This window comes from Hypanus sabinus, chromosome 6 (genome assembly GCF_030144855.1).
Source record: "Hypanus sabinus isolate sHypSab1 chromosome 6, sHypSab1.hap1, whole genome shotgun sequence".
Classification (NCBI taxonomy): Eukaryota; Metazoa; Chordata; class Chondrichthyes; order Myliobatiformes; family Dasyatidae; genus Hypanus; species Hypanus sabinus.
This window is the reverse complement of record NC_082711.1, coordinates 137,889,937-137,909,776: the sequence shown is the minus strand read 5'-3', so window position 1 is coordinate 137,909,776 and position 19,840 is coordinate 137,889,937. Positions and strand designations below refer to the sequence as shown.

General features: G+C 43.1%; 1 protein-coding gene across 5 annotated transcripts in view; it reads left to right on the top strand.

Moving 5' to 3' along the window:
- The window catches only part of bckdk (branched chain ketoacid dehydrogenase kinase), a 71,594-nt gene that overhangs the window by 11,890 nt on the left and 39,864 nt on the right, over positions 1–19,840 (top strand). For all 5 annotated transcript variants that reach the window (XM_059973014.1, XM_059973012.1, XM_059973013.1 and 2 more), the window contains exons 2-7: positions 3,493–3,561; positions 4,027–4,137; positions 5,532–5,579; positions 5,698–5,817; positions 8,532–8,630; positions 10,836–10,909. In XM_059973014.1, coding sequence (XP_059828997.1) covers positions 3,493–3,561; positions 4,027–4,137; positions 5,532–5,579; positions 5,698–5,817; positions 8,532–8,630; positions 10,836–10,909 — 521 coding nt within the window. The remainder of the gene's footprint in view (positions 1–3,492; positions 3,562–4,026; positions 4,138–5,531; positions 5,580–5,697; positions 5,818–8,531; positions 8,631–10,835; positions 10,910–19,840) is intronic.

Genomic DNA, 19,840 nt, shown 5'->3' with positions numbered 1-19,840 from the left:
AGTGCAGCACACCGAAGGGGTGGGTGGGGCTCTTCAGGATCAATATGACAATGTCCCAAATGGAGTTGGGCCGAGTGGGCTAACATTCAGAAGGATCAAAAAGAAATTAAACCTATTTACAACAGCAAATGTGTGTCTCCAAGGCACGTTAGGGACCAGAATGACAGAAAAATGTTCATTATGAAGTGGCGACATGTTCAGGCAGTTTACTGTGGGACATTGTAAAATAATGTTGCAGTGAGTAATAATTGTAAGTGAAGTGAATTCCTTCAATTACCATATGGAATAGAAGCCATGTTTTCTTCCCAGAGGAAGGGAATATCCCAAATATTTGTGTACTCTAAACCAGTATTGCCGACGGCTAGGATACTGTTATCCACCACAATGCTGAGAAAGTTTTTGGTGTTGGACAGCTGAATTCTTTCTCTCTCCGCCCCCCCCCCCCCCCGTGCATTTGATAACCACCACCTTGAGTTGCTTCAAGTTTCTCTACAAATTTGAGTAGAACGTCCTTGATATGATTAACCAAGCAATCCTGACCAGATTCCCACAGTGGGGATGCATGGAATGGTGACGTTCCCAGTGCAGCACTGCCTCTGGAACAGTGTATAATGACTTTGACCACATCCTAGCAGAGCTTGAAGCTGGACACAGTATGCGTAGCATGATCTTCCCAAGCTCGTGCTGGGGTAAGATTTCTACTAGGTATCTGAACTAAGGCCAATGGCCCTACCAGTAACCATTACCAAAGACACACCATCTACTCCTGACCTCCAGACTACCCATATGGATAGGAAAGGGAGAGATGTTGGAGAATCGCAGGCAATTGGGACCAGCATAGGTGGGCATCTTTGTCAGCATGGACCTGTTTCAGTGCTCTATCAGCCTGTCATGTAAGCTGGAGTTGCCCTTTCCCTCTTTTCAAATGCTCCAGACTGATCAGCTGTTGTCCAAACCGCTGGAGGCTTCAGAGCCATCTGGCCATGTGGGGACTGCAGCAGAGGTGGGACATTGTGTCGCTTGGACCTATGATGCAAGGAGCCATGACGCTATTCCACTGAACTGGCTTTTTACCTCAGCAGCATTTTTCTGTGATCAAGAATCTATTGATGCCTCCCACTGACATTCTCAATAAAACCTCTACACTCATCTCAAATCTTCATTTGAAGAAGCTACTTCCTATCTGTCCTGATTGGTCAACACTTTATTTTGTAATGGTGGTTGCAGGTTCTAGAAATCCTAAACAGAGAAATCCTTTACCTTGTCAAAACCAGTAAAAAAAAAATTTGTAAATCGCAATGAGATCACATGCCATTATTCTAAGCCTAGGGCTGTATGCTCAGTTTGTTTAGTCTCACCGCCCTGGAGAAATTCCCATTTCCAGATGCAGTCTGGTGAATGTTGGTGGCATTCTTTCCACAAAGAGTCCAGACCCGAACACAGTTTTGCGGGTGTGGTCTCTTCAGGATCCTCTGTAATGGCAGGAAGATGTCTTTACTCTTGCATTTAAATCCTCTTTCAATAAGTAGCAACAGTACACTTGCCTGCCTTAGTGTACATCAATTTGGACATCCAAAATTCCTCCATAGAACTATACGTTTCAATCTGATGTCATTTTTACAAGTGTTCCTATTTTCTTACCAAAATGTATGACCTTGCCTTTTTCCATGTTACATTCCGTGAGCCCTTACTCATTCAGTTCGTCTGACTGTGTGACTTTTAGGCCTCTCTATATCTTTTTCAGAAACTGCCACGATCTTCACTCTGAACATCAGCTATCCCTGTGCCACCACAGGTGCTGCTCATCCCATTGTTCCTCCAGCAGTTTCTGTTTTGCTCCAAAATTTAGAATTCTTTTTCTCATCGAAATCAGATACATTATCATTGAGGTTCAGATTTTTTTGAGGTAGCAGTACAGTGTAGACATACTGTAAATATTACTATAAGTTACAAAGATGAGCAAAGAATGTATATACAGTGTTCATGGACTCTTCAGAAATCTGATGTTGAAGGAGAATTGGTTTCCGAATTGTTGTGTGTGTGTCTTTTTTCCCTCCACTGATTGCAGTAACGTGGAGAGGGCATGAGACAAATGGCGAGGCTCTTGAGTGAGGGATGCTGCCATTTTGAGGTACCCACCTCAGTGGTAAGGAGGGTTGTGGCCATGATGGAGCTGGCCAAGTCTGATTCTGATCATGATTGTGTCTAAGGTGTGATTCTGGGTTTATTTTATTGAATGCAACCTGTTTACCTTCAACTTACTATTTATGCAAGTCTGATCAAAAGGGATTGTTTGAAATGAAAGAAAATGGAGGAACTGCACAGCTAGCATGTGTGTATCATAATGGGAGAGAATAGTTAACTGCTTAGGACTTGAAAGTTGTAAAACAAAGGGTGTTGATGTAGGGAGAAATTGCTGAATGATACAAAATTCACATTAACCAGCCCTTGTACAAGGAAACCTCAAAGTGCCAATGTGGCAAATTGGCATGAGTTCCTAATTTGAATGCCTAGAGAAGTGTGTTTGACATATCAGCAAGCTTGTTGATCACTTGATACAGTGAGTACAAAGACTGGGCACATCAGACATTAAATGTTACAGTGCACAAAATGTAGTAACCAGGAAAACCATGGAGAAATAGAGAAATCAGAGAAAAGCTGGAATGCTGGAAGGATTGGAAGTGGATTTCCAATTGAAGATTGCTGCCTGTAGACTCCTAACCATGCGTCTCTGGACCAGACGTGCCGACTTTCCCTGACTGGTTCCTCACTCTCGGGAGTCTAGCAGCATAGCCTGGATTACCTCAGGCAGAACACTGAGGAATCCCTTCCCCAAAGGCCCTTTGTAGATGAGGCAGCAGGCCTCTGTGCGAATGGAAAAGTTGTCACTGCTCTTAAGTTCTAAACGTGTCAGAGATGCACTGGAACCCATTACCAGAGTTGGAAATAGCCTGAGCATGGCGATGTTTTGATTTGCATAACAGTTTTTACGCTATTGGGATGTTTCCAAGTGCACCACAGTGGCAGGATTAATTTTGAATTGTAGATAAGCCTTATTAAAACATGGTCGGCAAGTTGCACTTAGCAAAACCCCATGAACAGAATTTGTATATTAACAGTGATTTTGTTTAGAAATGCATGGAATCACACAATATTTTTATAAAAATCCCCAAGATCTTGATTTGATGTCTAACGTGAAAGGGAACTGTTCTGACAGTAGAACCTTCCATTAGTGTATGAACTCAGATTATATTCACCAATTACTTGTAATAGCACTGTGAGAGAGATAATTAACTTGTAGCTTTGTGAATATTATTTCTAACCCTGTGCCAGCTCTAAATTGCAGCTTTTCATGGACAGTTTTATAACAAGGGAGGTTTCCAGATGTGGGGCCTTGTGGAAGGGGAACTAGGAATCTTTATAAACAAGTTTAATGACACCAGAATACACCTATTTATCTATTTATTTATTTTTGCATTCCTATTTTTCTAGTCATCTGTGCGACTGACTCCTACAACCATGTTATATTCAGGGAAATCACCAGATGGGAGTCATATCCTGGTAAGTTTGAATTTTAGAATTTATTGGTCAGGGAAGTAAGGGCCAAGGGAGAGGGACATCTACCTGTTAGCCCACAAGTATCAAAAACACTTGATGTATTAGTAAAATTTGGTCAGTTCTGATGCAAGATGATCACTTTGTCATTATTTTCCTACAAATGAAGGTGCAGTTTATCTTAGCAAATCTGAGTGTACATTTCCAAGCAGAGAAATAATATATTGCGCAGGTTTAGAAACTCTTTAGATTGGGATATCTTTAAGGTAATGTAGGTGAGTGGCAAACAGATGCTACGTAAATCTGAGAGGTTTATTGAGCTTTGCCTCAGAAATCTTGCATCTTGACTCATGCCGTGAAACATACCGTGGCCCTGCATTGATTTTCAAGTGGGGGTATCCAAGTAACATATAACCATCCACATTAGAGTCAAAGATAATTTAAGGATTGTGTTTCTCTGTGATTATCCAGAAGAGTGCCAGATATCTGTATAAAGAGTTGCCAGTACGCATTGCCCATCGAATTAAGGGGTTTCGGAGCCTTCCTTTCATCATTGGTTGTAATCCCACAATTCTGCAAGTGGTAAGTACTGTGTACTAATGATTGAGGCATTTTAGTGCCATTGCTAAACTTGATGAACTCAGAGACGTTTTGAAAGACATCTTCTGACCACTGGGCACTTGAGGAGAATCTGTGTTTGAAAAGTACGTGACTAGAATTCAACTTTGTGATAGACACATGATTTGAAAATAACATAAATGATTCAGTCTAGTTTATGCCAAAAGGATAAATAATGCCATTTGAGAAACACAAGTAGGCAAGTGGAAGTGACAAAAAACTATTGAAGGCAAAATGGGAGAGAGATTTATAAATGGTCAGAGGGAGTCTTTCTGCTCCTTACAAAGAGTTTGGGGTGGTGGGGGGAGGGTGGTAGAAAGGAAAGTTTTAATTTCTTACAGAATTACCCATGGTCATGATCAACCCTCTAGACCCTGATCGTTTCCTAGTGGTGAGCGACATTCTGGAACCCAAGCATTTCCTTGCTACCACACTAGTTCCACAGATACAGGAGAGCCCACTTTTGTTTTTGTTGGAGATTCCTAGAGAGATGTAGCACAGGAACAGGTCATTAAACCCATCGAGTCCACACTGGTCATTAAACCCCCATTTTCACCATTCTCCATTAATCTTTCTTTTTTATTTTCCCATCCAACACTTCTGGATTCTGCTCCTCATCCATACACTAGAGGCCGGCTGGTGGCGTAATGGCATCAGCGCCGGACTTTGGATCGAAGGCTCCCGAGTTCGAATCCAGCCGGCCCCCTGGCAAGCTTTCCATCCATCCCGACGACTCCACTCAGAGTTCATGCACAAATTACAGTGGCCAATAACCCCATCAACCTGCACGTCTTCGGGATGGGGGAGGACTCTGAAGGAGCTAGTCAATATCAGGGAGAACATGCAGACTCCACACAGACAGCTTCTGAGGTCAGGATTGAACGCTGGTCTGTACTTGCTGTGCCTCAGGATAGTACTTGTCTTAGAAATGATTTATTTTTGCATTTAAAAAGCTGCAGCAGCTGTTTGTTACTTGGAGGTGCCTATAGGAAGCAATCAAACAAGCGAAAAGCGGGGAAAGATTGTATTATCTGTTGCTTGTAGCAGGATAGGTTTAGCATCGGGTAAGAGGTTCTGCCAGTGGGAAACATTTTATTAGTTCATCTTTGTGCTTCCAGCACCTTTTTGTTTTCGTCTGTCATTAATTTCTTAGTGCAAAGAAAAAGATAATTCACAGCAAAACGTTTAACTGAATTGATTGGGTTTGTTTGTTTTGGAGTGGAGGAATGGTGTCTTGCTGTGACCACACTTTCAGCCGCATTACTTCTGAATGACAGAGGACGATGAATATGCTGTAGCTGTTGGTATTTCATCCTTTGTAGAAAGATTTGTTAATGAGAATCCTTGCTGTTTTTCAGCATGAGTTGTATATCAGAGCCTTTCAGATGCTGTCAGACTTCCCACCGGTGAGTATAACTATGTCCACTTTTCAGCAGTTATTCTGTGGAGAGGGATCTTCCTGCTGTTTAAGACCAACATTGCACATCTAGCAGTAAAGTGGTCCTTTTACATTTGTTCCCATAGATCACCAACACAAAGACGGAGACTCGGTATGGAAAGATGGTTCGACAGCTTCTGGATGATCACAAGGATGTCGTCACAATGCTTGCTGAAGGTTTCAAAGAATGCCGGAAACATATCCAGGTATATCCTCAACAAAGCGTTGTCAGGTCTATTATATTCCCATCCCTGCTCAGATAAGTTCTTATCAGTGATTCAAAGCTGTAGGAATTCTGTAACACAGTGAACAGGCCAGTTTAGCATCACAGTGTCAATTGCTTCAGCACCAGATTCACTCGATCTGACTTTGAACCTTTGGTGATTCATGAAAGTTGCTGAGGTTCCATCAGATTCTAAAGGCCTGCCATCCAGAGCCCTTGTCTACACTAAAAAACAACCTTTTAAACAGAATGTTCCAAGTACCATGTGCACACAAGATATTGGGCTGTGTATACACCTATGAGAGTCTGCACTTTGGTGCTGTTATGGTCAGTTCATTGGAAAAGTTCCTGTCTATGTCAGTTGATGAGCTGTCAGAGAACTCTGACCCAGTCCAGCTGGAGAATGTTCTAGCAAAACGCTCACTTGTAGAGTATAGTGGATCTGTCAAGTTACATATTGTAAAGTACCAATCTCTCACTTGCTTGTCAAATTATTTGTATGGCTCATCTAATTGATGGTAATTAACACCCCACCACCACCACCAGCAACTTCATCTGGATGTTATTAGAGTCAAGGGGAGGTGCCCTTTTCTGACTTGTTGGAGGTGAACTTTGATTGTCTGACATCTGTGCGATGTGAATTATATTTACCACTTAGCTATAAAGGACTTTGCGTATCTTGGCACCGATTGCACATTGTCTGAGGAACTATAAATGGAATTGAATATTGTCTTTCATCAGTGAACTTCCCCACTTGTAAAGGAGGAGAAATCAGTGGCGTATTGGGTTACGGTGATTGAACTTGGGACATTGCCCTGAGGAACTCTTATTAGTAGCATTCTGGGGCTTGGATAAATAACCTCCTATCTTCAATTGTGTCAGATATAAGACTGGCTAAAACACCATGGATGCACATACCAAAGTGTTATAAAATAACGTTCTTGTGGGTTGTCCTCAAGGGGATGGTGAAATCTGAAAGCATCTTGTAACTGGCTTTGTGAAAACTTTCTGTAAGATGCGTATCATAACAGTACTGATGTACTAAATACCGACTGATCCATGGTCTAGTGGTGTCACATTAAAAAAGCACGATAAACACTGGTCAATTAGCATTTGAGAAATTAGATAAACAAATTAAACACGTGAGAAAATCTGCAGGTACTAGAAATCCAAAGCAACACGCACAAAATGCTGGAGGAACTCAGCAGATCAGGCAGCATCTATGGAAGAGAATAGACAGTCAACGTTTTGGGCCATCTATTCATTTTTGTAGGTGCAGTTAAGTTCCTCCAGGATTTTGGGTGTGTTAGAGTTGTTTTCTGGATAAAGTTGTACCAGCCTCCTTATTTTCATTCTGAATTTTAATTTCTTTTTTTTTCTTTTGACATTTGGACTTGAGTGTAGTGTCTTGATTAATTTGTTGGCTGATGATACCAAAACTGGTTTTGTGGTTTGTAGTGAGCAGTCTCAACTTTCAACTTTCTAAGTTGCACCTAGACATTAATGTGGGCACAGAAGTGGATAAAGGGGTTCTTTCAGGAGGGCACTTCACGGATCTCTGAAGATAGCAGGAGAGTCAGTTAAAATAGTAAGGTAGTGTTTGGGATACACTTTGTCAGCCAAGCATAGAATATAAGAGCAGGAAAGTTGTGCTGAATTTTATAAAAGCATAATCAGGTGATGGGTAGTTCTAGACAGGAAGGACAGGATGAGAATGTGGTGGAAGGTGAAGAAGTGATTTATGTGGATGTCACCTGTGCTGGAAAATTTAAAGCTTTGAAGAGAGTGATCTGCTTGTGGTTGCTTTGGGAGATTGCTGCCTTCAAAATTATGAAGGTTATACATTGGAGGAATAGTAACAACTTGTTTCCTTTGGGAGAGAGGTTGCTGAGTTGGACTTGGGTTTAAGTTCATTGGTAGAAGGCTAGGAGAGGATAAAAACACAAGGTCAAAGAGGGTCTGGAACTCTGGAGGTCTTTAACACCTGGATGAAACATTGAAAATTTAGGATGTACGAGGCTTTGTCAGTTTAAACCAGCTGTAATATCTAATTGTATATTAATGAAAGTAATATAAAAAAATCTCCAGGTGCTGGAAATCTGATGCAAGAACACAGAATGCTGGAAAAATAGTCTGAGGATGTTGCCCGAACTTGAAGGACTGAATTCTGGAGAGAGATTGAACAGTTTGGGATTTTTTTTTCATTGAATGAGAGGTGATCTTGTAGAGTGACTCCAGCTATGCCTTCTGTCAATGTGCATGACTTTCCCCCAGGGGGATCAGGAATTACTGAATGCAGGTTGAAGCTGAGAGGGGAGAGATCTAATAGAAACCTGAGGGGCCAGAGGGTTTAGTGTATGGAATGAGCTGCCAGAGGAAGTAGTTGAGGCAGGTGTAATCACAGGTACATGGATGGGAATGGTTTTCAGGGATATGGGAATCTTGGTCGGCAGTTACTCATTGTCAAGCTCTGACTTTATGATGGGCAACATCTGTGGGAACAGAAATGGTGAATGTTTTGTTTCTGTCACCTTGGGCAAAAGAAGTTCTTGTCTGTAACCTGTTCTAACAGATGGTCACAGACCTGAAATGGTCACTATTTCCCTCTTACGCTCTGGGTTCTCTTGATGTGGGGCTGAATACCTGGTAACTTCCACAAGGAGCCACCACATTGTAAAGAACTGCTTTGTTTTGCAGGATGAGTCGTTAATCCGTTCTTTCCTGGACAACACCTTGACTTCCCGGTTGGGAATCCGAATGCTGGCAACACATCACCTGGCCCTGTATGAGGATAGTGTAAGTGTATAATGGAATGAGAAAGATCTTCAGTTGTCTACTTGGGAAAGCAGTGAGTTGCATGGTGGGGTTCACTCTCATTTGCCACTGCACAGTTTAGACCAGACCTGATGACTCAAGGGGTGAAACAGCAGCAGACAACCCACCAAAGTTTTTCTCTGCAGTGAATACCGCCACTCTGAACAAGTTTAGTTAGACTAGCATGGCTTGCACAGATATATCTTGCCTGTGTCACTGGCAGAGTGGTCAATCAGGCTTCCAGGAGGAGTTTACCACTCGCTGCTTCATGCCAGCTGTCGTCCAGCATTCACGGACACCAGCCCCGGGCAGTTATGCGATGACAGGAAGATTCTGATTTGGGACTTGGCTAGAGCCTGATTTTTCCAGACATGCTTGTTAAACACAAATCTTTCAGTGAACCGATTGAATTTAAAGGGAGTGGGACACCTAGAAGCACCTTGGTCTCTGGCTCTGGCTGTAAACCTTTTCAAACTGCTTGTTGCAGATCCCAACCCCAGTCTCAGTCCATAGCCCCACTGCCCTTTGGATGTCTGTGTCTGAGCCTCCTGCTCTGGCCGTGCATCTCGCCCGGACTCTGGGCGCCTAGATCGTATTCTTCACTACAGGGTGAACAGATATGGGCCGTTGGGTGTTCTGAACCATCGGGTGCAGGATTTGGACAGAGTTTCTGTGTGTCTTGAAATTGAACTGCTTCAGTTAGGAAAAGGAAATTGGTGGAGAATAAGAGTAAGAATTACTTAAATGCTAATGCAGGAAATGTGCGTGTGGACATCCGCTAGGATTTATCCTGTGCCCTGTGCCTGTTGCTGAGGTGATAATCAGCATCAAATACCTAGAGTGTCCAAAATCTCCTGTGGTGTCTGAATGGGAGTTAAGTTGCTTATGAGGGGTAGTGTCAATGAATAACAATTTTAATATAAGCACTGGTTTAAAAAATTTGGAAATATCCCCCTCAAGAGGCAGGCACAGCAAAAGTTAATACTGCATTGAAAAGGTGGCTGTGCTTCGAAAGGCATTGTGGACCAACTAAGTTCCCTGCAGAGTTCCCAGTCTCAGTGTTCTGCAGCCAAGCCTTGCACTCTTTGTTTCCATGGAGGAACGTGTGTAGGTTGAGGAATTGAGGTCACTGGCAAGAAGTGTGTGGATCTTGGAGAGGAAGGTGGAGAGAGCTGCAATTGACCGAATGGGTTGGGACACCACCAGATGAGAGTGTTAGGAGGGAGGAAGGGCCAGTGAACGAGATCGTATTCATTTGGTATGTGGGACATTAGAGTTGCAGTCAATCCTAAGTGAAGTGGTAAGCCCGGTACTCAGATTTGACTGCCGCGAAGATTTTAAGTGTACCGAAATTCTGTGAGGAGGTGTCAAGTTACATTGCAAGCAGCCAAGTAATTCTGGTTCATTTTAACTTGCCTCGATGCACATCTCAGGTGCATTATGAGAATCAGTTTCTTCATGACGTTTTTGTAATGTTCCCAGACATTATGCACTTGCAAATTAATTTTAAGGAATTCACTTCCAGACGGGCATATATTGGGTGCTGGGCACTTGGTCATAATATGCATACAAGGTTTGGGAGAAAAATGATCGCCTGTGTGACCCACGTACTAAGGAAAACAGGGTTGGCTTAAATCATAAATTTTAGGCAAAGGCATTGGGCTAGAGTTTTTATGCCAACGCATCAGGCGACCTGGGGTTTGTGCTTGTGTCTTTGTCATAAAATCTTCTTACTCAGGGTGAGAATACGGCCACTGTCATTGTTTACCATAAAGTTCATTCTTTCCCTGAATGGCTTTAATTAATTATTTAACTGTCAGAGATAAGTCTGATATATTTTCATATCCAAGTCCAATTCCAGTTCACTGAAGTAAGTGTGTGAAATAAAGGTGATCTCAGAATATTAGGTTGCATCAAAATGACAATAATTGATTCTTTTACCGGTTCCTCTATAGAGCTCACGTATTCATTACAGTTTGAATAAGTAACTTCGAGGTAACTGAACTAGGATATGCTGCTGCATAATTGAAAAGATCTTGTGGATGAGTGAGATGAAGCCTGATTGGAGGATGCACCTGTTTAGCATTGGCATGGACCATTTGGGCTGAATGGCCTCTATGCTGTAAACTCTTAAGTGATCTCTTCAAGTATTTTCCTGAAGAGTGACCCTGTATTTTCTTTCTGCAGCCTGACTTTGTGGGAATTATTTGCACACGACTGTCTCCGAAGAGGATCATTGAGAAATGGGTAGACTTTGCTCGGTGAGTGTTTCATTAGACAGCGCTAGGAGGGATCCTCTGAGGAAAGGTTGCTGGCATGACACCACACATTACTGAGCCTCCTGTCTGGGAATTTAGAGGACAAAAGGTTGGGGCTTGAATTTGTCCAGAGTACATAGTCATGGGGATGACGATCACCTGCATCTACCCAGAGTGAAACACTGGCCTGATTTGTCATCCTCCAGCTACTCACAGATTTGGGTTCATCACTCTTCATCATCACTGCTATCTCCCAATGAGAAAAAGCATTGACCGCCTCTAATCTCGTAGCTGTCACCGTTCTCTACATCCATGACAAAATAACATTTGAACATCAGATTGGTGCTGGAGATTAGCCAGCACAGTAGCGCAGTGGACAGCACAATGTTTTGCAGTACAGGCAACCCGGTTTCATTTCCTGATGTTTTTATATGTTGTCCCGATGACTGCATGAGTTTCCTCTGGGTGCTCCAATTTTCTCCCACAGTCCAAGAAGAACCAGTTGGTAGGTTAATTGGCCATTGTAAATTGTCCTGTGAATAGGCAAGGATTCAGTTAGGGAATTGCTGGGCAGTGTGGCTCAAAGGGCTTATTCTGTGCTGAATTCAATAAATAAATAAGCTTGTATTATAAATAAGTAAATAAACTGACCACCTTATTTTGCCTTAGTAAGCTTAGTTTTATTTTGCTAATGTATGAAGATTGGACTGTCAGTTTAATATAAGCAGTGTATCTAAATATTAATGACATGGGATGTGGTTACCTGAGACTGAAAAACAGCACCTGTGGGGCAATAGATCAGTTTTGCTCTCGAAATTGGAAATGCCCCCCACTGAAAGTGCCTCACCAACCGCATGGTTCCAAATGTAGTCTTATTTTTTAGGATTTGAGTCATCTGATGTTTGTTGGACTGGTTAGCCAATCGAGGTTTTAGAGCAGTTTCCAAACTGGTGGAAAGAGGCATACCAGAATCAGATTTTTTAAGTGATCTGGGGAAAAAATGTGCTTGGAATACATTCTGTCACTTGAGGGTCTCCAATGTGTTTGGAACACCAGCAAGGAAATATCTCATTTGTGATCTATAAAATCATTACACAGTGCATTGATATAGAATAAGGTAGAAAAATAACAATGCAGAATAAAGTGTAAAAGATACCGAAAGAGTGCAGTGTAGACAATTGATACAAGATCATAATGTGGTTGATTGTCAGATCAAGAGATCTTGTCTACAAGAGTTTGATAAGAGGTATAGAAGCTGTCCTTGAATCTGGTGGTACATGCCTCAGGCATTTGTATTCTCTGCCCCAAGGGAGGGAGAATGTATAGAGAGAATCAGGTGTTTGATTCAGCTGGCTGCTTTACTAGGGCAGCGAGTAGAGAGAGTCCATGGAGAGGAGGCTGGTTTCTCTGATGTGCTGAGCTGCGCCCACAACTCTCCAGTTTCTTGCGGTCACGTGCTGAGCCGTTGCCTCGCCAAGCTGTTGTACAATCAGACAGAGTGCAAAATTGGTGAAAGGTGGTAGTGACTTGCTAAATCTCTTTTGCCTCCTGAAGAAGGAGAGGCTATGTTGAGCTTTCTTGACTGACATCATCTTGGTTGGACCAGGCCAGACTATTAATGATTATGCCTAGGATTTTGAAACTCTCAACATCAACACTGTTGATATAGACAAGAGCATGTGCACTTTTTGAAGTCAGTGACCAGCTTTTTTTTTTGTTGTCATAAGGAAACGTTGTTGTCATGACACCATGCTATCTCCTTCCTGTACTCTGACCCATCATTACTTCAGATGCAGCCAGCTGCAGTGGATTCATCTGCAACCTGGAGTGGATTTACAGCAGAATCTGGCCTTCACAATGGGTGCATAGTGGGTGGAGTAGGGGGTCTGAGAGCACCAGTGTTCAGAATAACCATGGTGGAGGTGTTGCTGCCCATCCTGACTAATTGGGGTCAGTTGATCAGAAATCAAGGATCTAGTTGCGGAGGGAAGTGTTGACTCCCAGGGTCTGGAGTTTGGTGATGAATTATTTAGAATAATAGTATTGAAGGCAGAACTGTACTGTAAACAATAGTGTGATGTCCATGTTTTGTGGTTGCCCAGGTGCTCCACAGTGGAGCGGAGAGCCAGAGAGATTGTTTGCTATAGACCTGTTGTGGCCTTGATTGTGTCAGCTGCTCTTCAAAACATGTATGTCAAGTTTGGAGACAACTTACTGTTAAAACTGGAGCACTGATCAGTATGTAATTGGAACTGCTAACACTTGAGAATGCTTAATACCCTTCAAGTATGGTGGTGGGGGGGGGGGGGGTGGTGTGGCTGGTTCAAATTTTTGGAAATCTTCCCTGTATACTTCATTCAACAGGATGGTTTGGAAGAGTGCCTGGAACCATGAGGACAGTTTGTACATAATCACTGCTTCAGGTCTGGGCAAGACAGATTATCTTTAGGAGTTTTGAGAGACTGCCGATGTACGCAATTGGAAGTTCTAACTCTATTACACTTGGGTATCTGGAAATTTGATAGATAGATTACAGGTCTGATATGTGCTTGTTAATGACCAGCAGTTTGTGGCAGGCCAAGGACAGTGTTAAAGATCTGTAATCTTAATCCTGTTGCTGCTTTATGTGTGCTGTAGGACATGTTGAAATAAAAACTTCCTCTGTTTCTCAATAATATTGTAAACACTTGATGTTGAAATTTAACATTCTAGCCTGGGAAGTAGGATTTAGTGTACTTTGCAGAAGTAATCCTGACTTTGCTGTATTGTATTTCCCCCGGCATTTTAGCCAAACCATTGAATTAATGCATTGGAAATGAACTTTTTTTTTTACTTTGTCTTTACTGTACCTTGACCTGTTATTCTTATAAAATTCTAGAATACTCTCAAACCACTTGCAAATACCACAGTGAAAAGCCCCTAAAACTGCCATTGAACAGAACCTGGGGAAGGGTGTAGAATGTAGGGAGAAAGTTGGACCATTTATTAAAAAAATCTTTAAACTGTATTAACTTGTGAGTAGGTCTGTGTTCCAGGTTAAAGATGACTAGTAACTTGAAAGGTGAGATAGGAGATGCAAAAGAAAGTGACTTTTTGATCCCATGCAGAGTGCGCCTCCTCGTGAAAGTATGCATTTACACTGGTTTGGGGTCTGTGGGGATCAGCCACATTCTAACTCTCCTTGTCACAGCGAGATTTGCCTTGGAAGACATCACTGGATTGTGTTTAGAAGCAGCAGACTACTTTGATTCTCTCCCTGACATGAGATTTTGTGGTTGCTGGAAATTGTAAGCCATGCACACAAAAAGCTTAAACTCAGTAGGTCGAGCAGCATCTATGGAGGGGAATAAACAGCCAATTTTTGGGGCCGAGGCCCTTCCCCTCTAGAGTTGCAGCCTGACATACTAAGTTCCCCCAACATCCTGTGTGTTCCTCTTGAACTTCTCCCTTACTACTGTAGACTTGTGCCATTCTACATTAGCTCAGCATGTGTCAGGATTTGAGCGCAGGACATTCAGCCAATCCTCTATCAGAGAAACGTATCCCTGGAAAAGGTACATAAAGGGCAATTTCGTACATCAAGAAGTCTGGGTGAAATGTATCAGAGGAAAAACACAAAAACAGATTTCTGCAGCACATTACAGGCCCTTTGGCCCATAATGTTGTGCTACTCTAGAAACTGCCTAGAATTTTCTATATGCTCAAGCATTTCAGCCTGCTGTTAAGTCATCCCTACAATTGCCAAGGTCCTTTTCCTTGGTGAATACTGAAGCAAAATATTCATTAAGTATCTCCACTATCTCCTCTGACTCCATGTACACGTTTCCACGGTTGCACCTGATTGGTCTTATTCTCACTTGGCTCATCCTCTTGTTCCTCACGTACTTGTAAAATGCCTTGGGGGCGGGGGGTGAGGGTTTCCATAATCCTGCTCACCAAGGCATTCTCATGGCCCTTCCTGGCTCTCCTAATTCCTTTCTTAAGCTCCTTCCTAGCAACCTTGTAATTTTCTACAGTTCTTAACAATACCTAATTTCTTGAACCTTTTGTAAGCTTTTCTTTTATTCTTAACTAGATCTTTATAGCCTTTGTACACCATGGTTCATTAACCCTACCATCCTTTTCCTGCCTCATTGGAACATACCTGTGCAGCTCCATGCAAATGTTCCCTGAACATTTGCCACATTTCTGCTGTGCATTTCCCTGAGAACATCTGCTCCCAGTTTATGTTCCCAAGTTCCTGCCTAATAGCATCATATTTCCCCCAACCCCAATTAAATGTTTTCCCAAATTGTCTGCTCCTATCCCTCTCCAGCACCATGGTGAAGGAAATAGAGTTGTCATCACTATCTCCAGAATGCTCTCCCATTGAGAGACCAGACACCTGACCATTTCCCAATACAAGATCAAGTACAGCTTCTCCTCTAGTTGGCTTATCAACATATTCCATCAGGAACCCTTCCTGAGCATACCTAACGAACTCCACTCCACCTTCGAGCAAGGGGTTTAGGAGTTCTGTTATATTGGATTCCAGTGGGCCTTGAGACAAAATTGTTATAAATTGAAGCCACAGACTAGCAGTGCAGTTCTTGGCTTTCTTTGGATGCTGCCAGACCTGTTGAATAGTTCCCGTAAATTCCTGTTTTTATTTCTGGGTGGGTGATGTGCGAAGGCTGAGTGGTATCTGACCATATCCGTTTACAGACGGCTGAGGTGCTTGGAATGCTCCTCACGAGCCATGGTGTTACTCTCTCGGGCACACATAGTGGTGAGGTTGCTTTCAGTATATAAATAGAGCAGTTTTAGTAGAACATAAAAATGTGTATCATCAGAGGCAATCTGTTTGTTGTGAGCAGCCAGTCTTAAATGTGTCAAGGTTTCTGTATGAACACAGCCACTGGAGTCTTTATGAAACAAATCAGAGACACGCTAACCATTTGCACACCAACTAAAGATGATGTGGAAATTGGTCCATGTCTCCCATTTGGTGAATGTGCAGCAGAAAGTTAGAAACATGTGGAAACTAGTGTGACATCCTCTTATCACTTCTCTACCCCGACCCCTTGCCTCTGCTCACCTGTCCATCACCTCCCCTGGGTCCCCTCTTCCTTCCCTTCTGCAGCCTTAATCTTTCCCACTCACCTGGCTTCACCTTCCAGCTCTCCTCCCCATCCCCCACCAGCTTTTTGTTCTGGCATCCTTGCCCCCTTTCTTCTCAGCCCTGAAGAAGGGTCTCAGCCTGAAACATTGACTGTTAACACCAGCAGCTAACGCCAACGAAGTGGGGAGAACAGTTTGACAGGATTAGGATGAGGTTGCTGTCGGTGATGTGGCACCTCACCTTCTGTCTGGGCAGTCTCCAATCTGGTGGATTGAACTCTTAAACTTCTGGTAACTGCTTCATCCCTGTTCCTTTCCCCAATTTTTGTTTCTGCTTTTCATCAGTCTGTGTATTTTCCACTTCTTCCCCTATCCTCTCCTGCCCATCACCTGCACTCTCTCCCCACCTTCCTCCCTTTAGTCCATGTTCCACCATCCTATCAGATTCCACCTTCTTCAGCCCCTTTTCACTTCCACCTATCACCTCACAGCTTTTGGCATCAGTCCTTCCCTCATCTGTGCTTCACACCCCCTCTCGCCTGGATCCACCCATCACCTGCCAGCTCTTCACACTGGCTATCTCCGTTGTCTTTTTCCAGTCCAGATGGAGGCTCTTGACCCGGAAGCACTGACTCTGCATTTGACGAGTTCCTCCAGAGTTTTTTTTTTGTGCTGCACCAGATTCTGGTGCCTGCTTCCTGTTTGTGCATGTGGATAGGACAAGGCCCGAGGGACCATGAACAATGGGCAGGGAAGTATGTGGGAAGATTGAGCCCAGGAGCTGGGGTAGGGGGGGAACTTCAGTGGGAGCTTGTTCAGATGTGGTGCACTTGGGGGTGGCAGTGGAGGAAGTTTAGTCGTACTGACTGTGGTGAACTACATATACCTGTCTGGACACGCCCCCTGCTGACTGCTCCTGTGGCTCCTCCCACAGACCCCGGTATAAAGGCGATCAAGGCCTGAGCCCGGTCTCTCTGTCTCCAGGATGTAGTATGGTGGTCACTCACTGCTTGTTCCTTCTTCCAGTCAATAAAAGCCGATATCTTGCCTTTACGTCTCAGAGTGAGTTATTGACGGTGCATCACTGACAGAAAATGAATGTTACTGCTGATTGTGGGTAAAATATTGATTAAGAACTACTCCCTCTTTGGATTGTGCCATACACTCTTTAATGATCAGCATCTCAACAATTTACTGTTAATTGAAGTAAAACCAGGGGGAAAAGAGAGCAAGAAAGGTGTTGGAGAAGGTTGTTTAGAGGCACAGCCTCTGTGAACTAAGTAACCTCTGAATGTACTGCTCTGCTTGATTCCGTGAGGGTTGAATAGGGCCACGAAGAGGAGAGTAGTAGTAGGCCACTTAGCCCCTCGAGCCTGTCCGATCATTCAAAGTATTCATGGTTGATCTGCCTCAGAATTCATCTTTTTCTCTACCAGTTCCACAAGCCTGCTCATCTTTTCAAAATAATTATCTGCCCCCAGTGCCTGAGCCTCCTCCAAGAGGACCACAGCTTTGTGGTTTGGAAGCTTGTGTCCCTCAATGACCTGGAGAGTAATGTTGGCTGGAGTCAGGGCCTTGCGCTTTGACCTGTTTGGCATGGGTGGCCCTACCAAGAGCCAAAGTGTAGAGGCCACTCAGAGTGGTCCTCTGGTCCTCCAGGTTTGGGGGTTCAGCTCAGGGCTAACAACCCTGACTGGTAAAACAAAAATGATACAGAAACAGCAATGCAGAATCCTTCTACATCTGTGTATGATGGTATTCCTGAGTCTCCACCAGGGACTTGTGTGACTGACGGTAGTGAAACCAGAGGGGAAGCTGCTGATGTGACGAAGGAAGCCCTGAACACCACCAGAGAGGGAGGACCTTCATTGCTGCCCTAAATGCCAGCTGTGTAACGGGCAGCAAGTAAAGAATTCCAGAGATTTGCCGTCGTTGCAAGGTGGAGACACATTACAGTTAGAATTAAGAATATATTTACAACAATTTTAATTAGAATGCAGACATCCAGTGATTTATGTAATGATGTTTAGATGTCACAGTTTGAGTTCAGTGGGAACTCACCGTGGGAAATGGTACTAATTTGAAAATGAAAATGAAATATAACCACTGTCTTGCCGCTTTTCTAGCTGCATGGATACGTTGCTTCCAGGTTATATTCCTCAGAGATATTGACACCGAGGGACCTGACATTGCTCAATCTCTCCACCTGATTCCTCTGAGGATTGGTCTGTGTTCCCTTCTCCTGAAGTCCACAATCAGCTCTTTGGTCTTGCCGACATTGAGTGCAAGGTTGTTGCTGTGACACCACTCAACTAACTGGTATATCTCACTCCTGTACACCCTTTTGTCACCATAGGAGATTCTGCCAGCAATAGTTGTATCATCAGCAAATTTTTAGATGCTGTTTTGAACTACGCCTAGCCACACAGTCATGGGTGTGGAGAGAGTAGGGCACACTATCCTGTGGAGTGACAGTGTTAATTGTCAGTGAGTTGGAGATGTTATTTCCTATCCACACAAATTGTGGTCTTCTGGTTAGGCAGAGGCCCAGGTTCTGTATCTTTCCGAGCTGGACTGTAGGAATAATGGTGTTAAATGATGAGCTATCGTCAATTGGTCCTATATGAGTAAACTGCAAAAAGGTCTTCTCTATACAAACATTGCAGGGTTTGTGGATGAGGAGGAGATTGAGACAGGCACAGTGAGTGATCTGTGGAAGCGTGGGGAGGGGGATTATATACAGTGGCATGCAAAAGTTTGGGCACCCCTGGTCAAAATTTCTATTACTATGAATAGTTAAGTGAGTAGAAGATGAACTGATCTCCAAAAGTCATAAAGTTACAGATGAAACATTCTTTTCAGCATTTTAAGCAAGATTAATGTATTATTTTTATTTAGTACAATTTTAGTGAAAAAAAGGAAAGGAACACCATGCAAAAGTTTGGGCACCCCAAGAGATTTGAGCTCTCAGATAACTTTTACTAAATTCTCAGACCTTAATTAGCTGGTTAGGGCTATGACTTGTTCACAGTCATCGTTAGGAAAGGCCAGGTGATGCAAATTTCAAAGCTTTATAAATACCCTGACTCCTCAAACATTGTCCCAACAATCAGCAGCCATGGGCTCCTCTAAACAGCTGCCCAGCACTTGGAAAATTAAAATAAATGATGGCCACAAAGCAGGAGAAGGCTATAAGAAGATAGCAAAGTGTTTTCAGGTAGTTGTTTCCTCAGTTCATAATGTAATAAAATGGCAGCTAACAGGAATGGTGGAGATCAAGTTGAGCTCTGGAAGACCAAGAAAACTTCTCAGAGAACTGCTCGTAGGATTGCTAGAAAGACAAATCAAAACCCCCATTTGACTGCAAAAGACCTTCAGGAAGATTTAGCAGACTCTGGAGTGGTGGTGCACTGTTCTACTGTGCAGCAACACCTGCACAGATGTGACCTCCATGGAAGAGTCATCAGAAGAAAATGTTTCCTGCATCCTCACCCCAAAATTCAGCATCAGAAATCTGCAAGGGAACATCTAAACAAGCCTGATGCATTTTGGAAACAAGTTCTGTGTACTGATGAAATTAAACTAGAACTTTTTGGCCACAATGAGCAAAGATATGTTTGGAGAAAAGTGGGTGCAGAATTTCATGAAAAGTACACCTCTCTAACTGTTAAGCATGGGGGTGGGGGTGGATCGATCATGCTTTGGGCTTGTGTTGCAGCCAGTGGCACGGGGAATATTTCACTGGCAGAGGGAAGAATGATTTCAATTAAATACCTGCAGATTCTGGAAGCAAACATCACACTGTCTGTATAAAGAAAAGCTGAAGATGAAAAG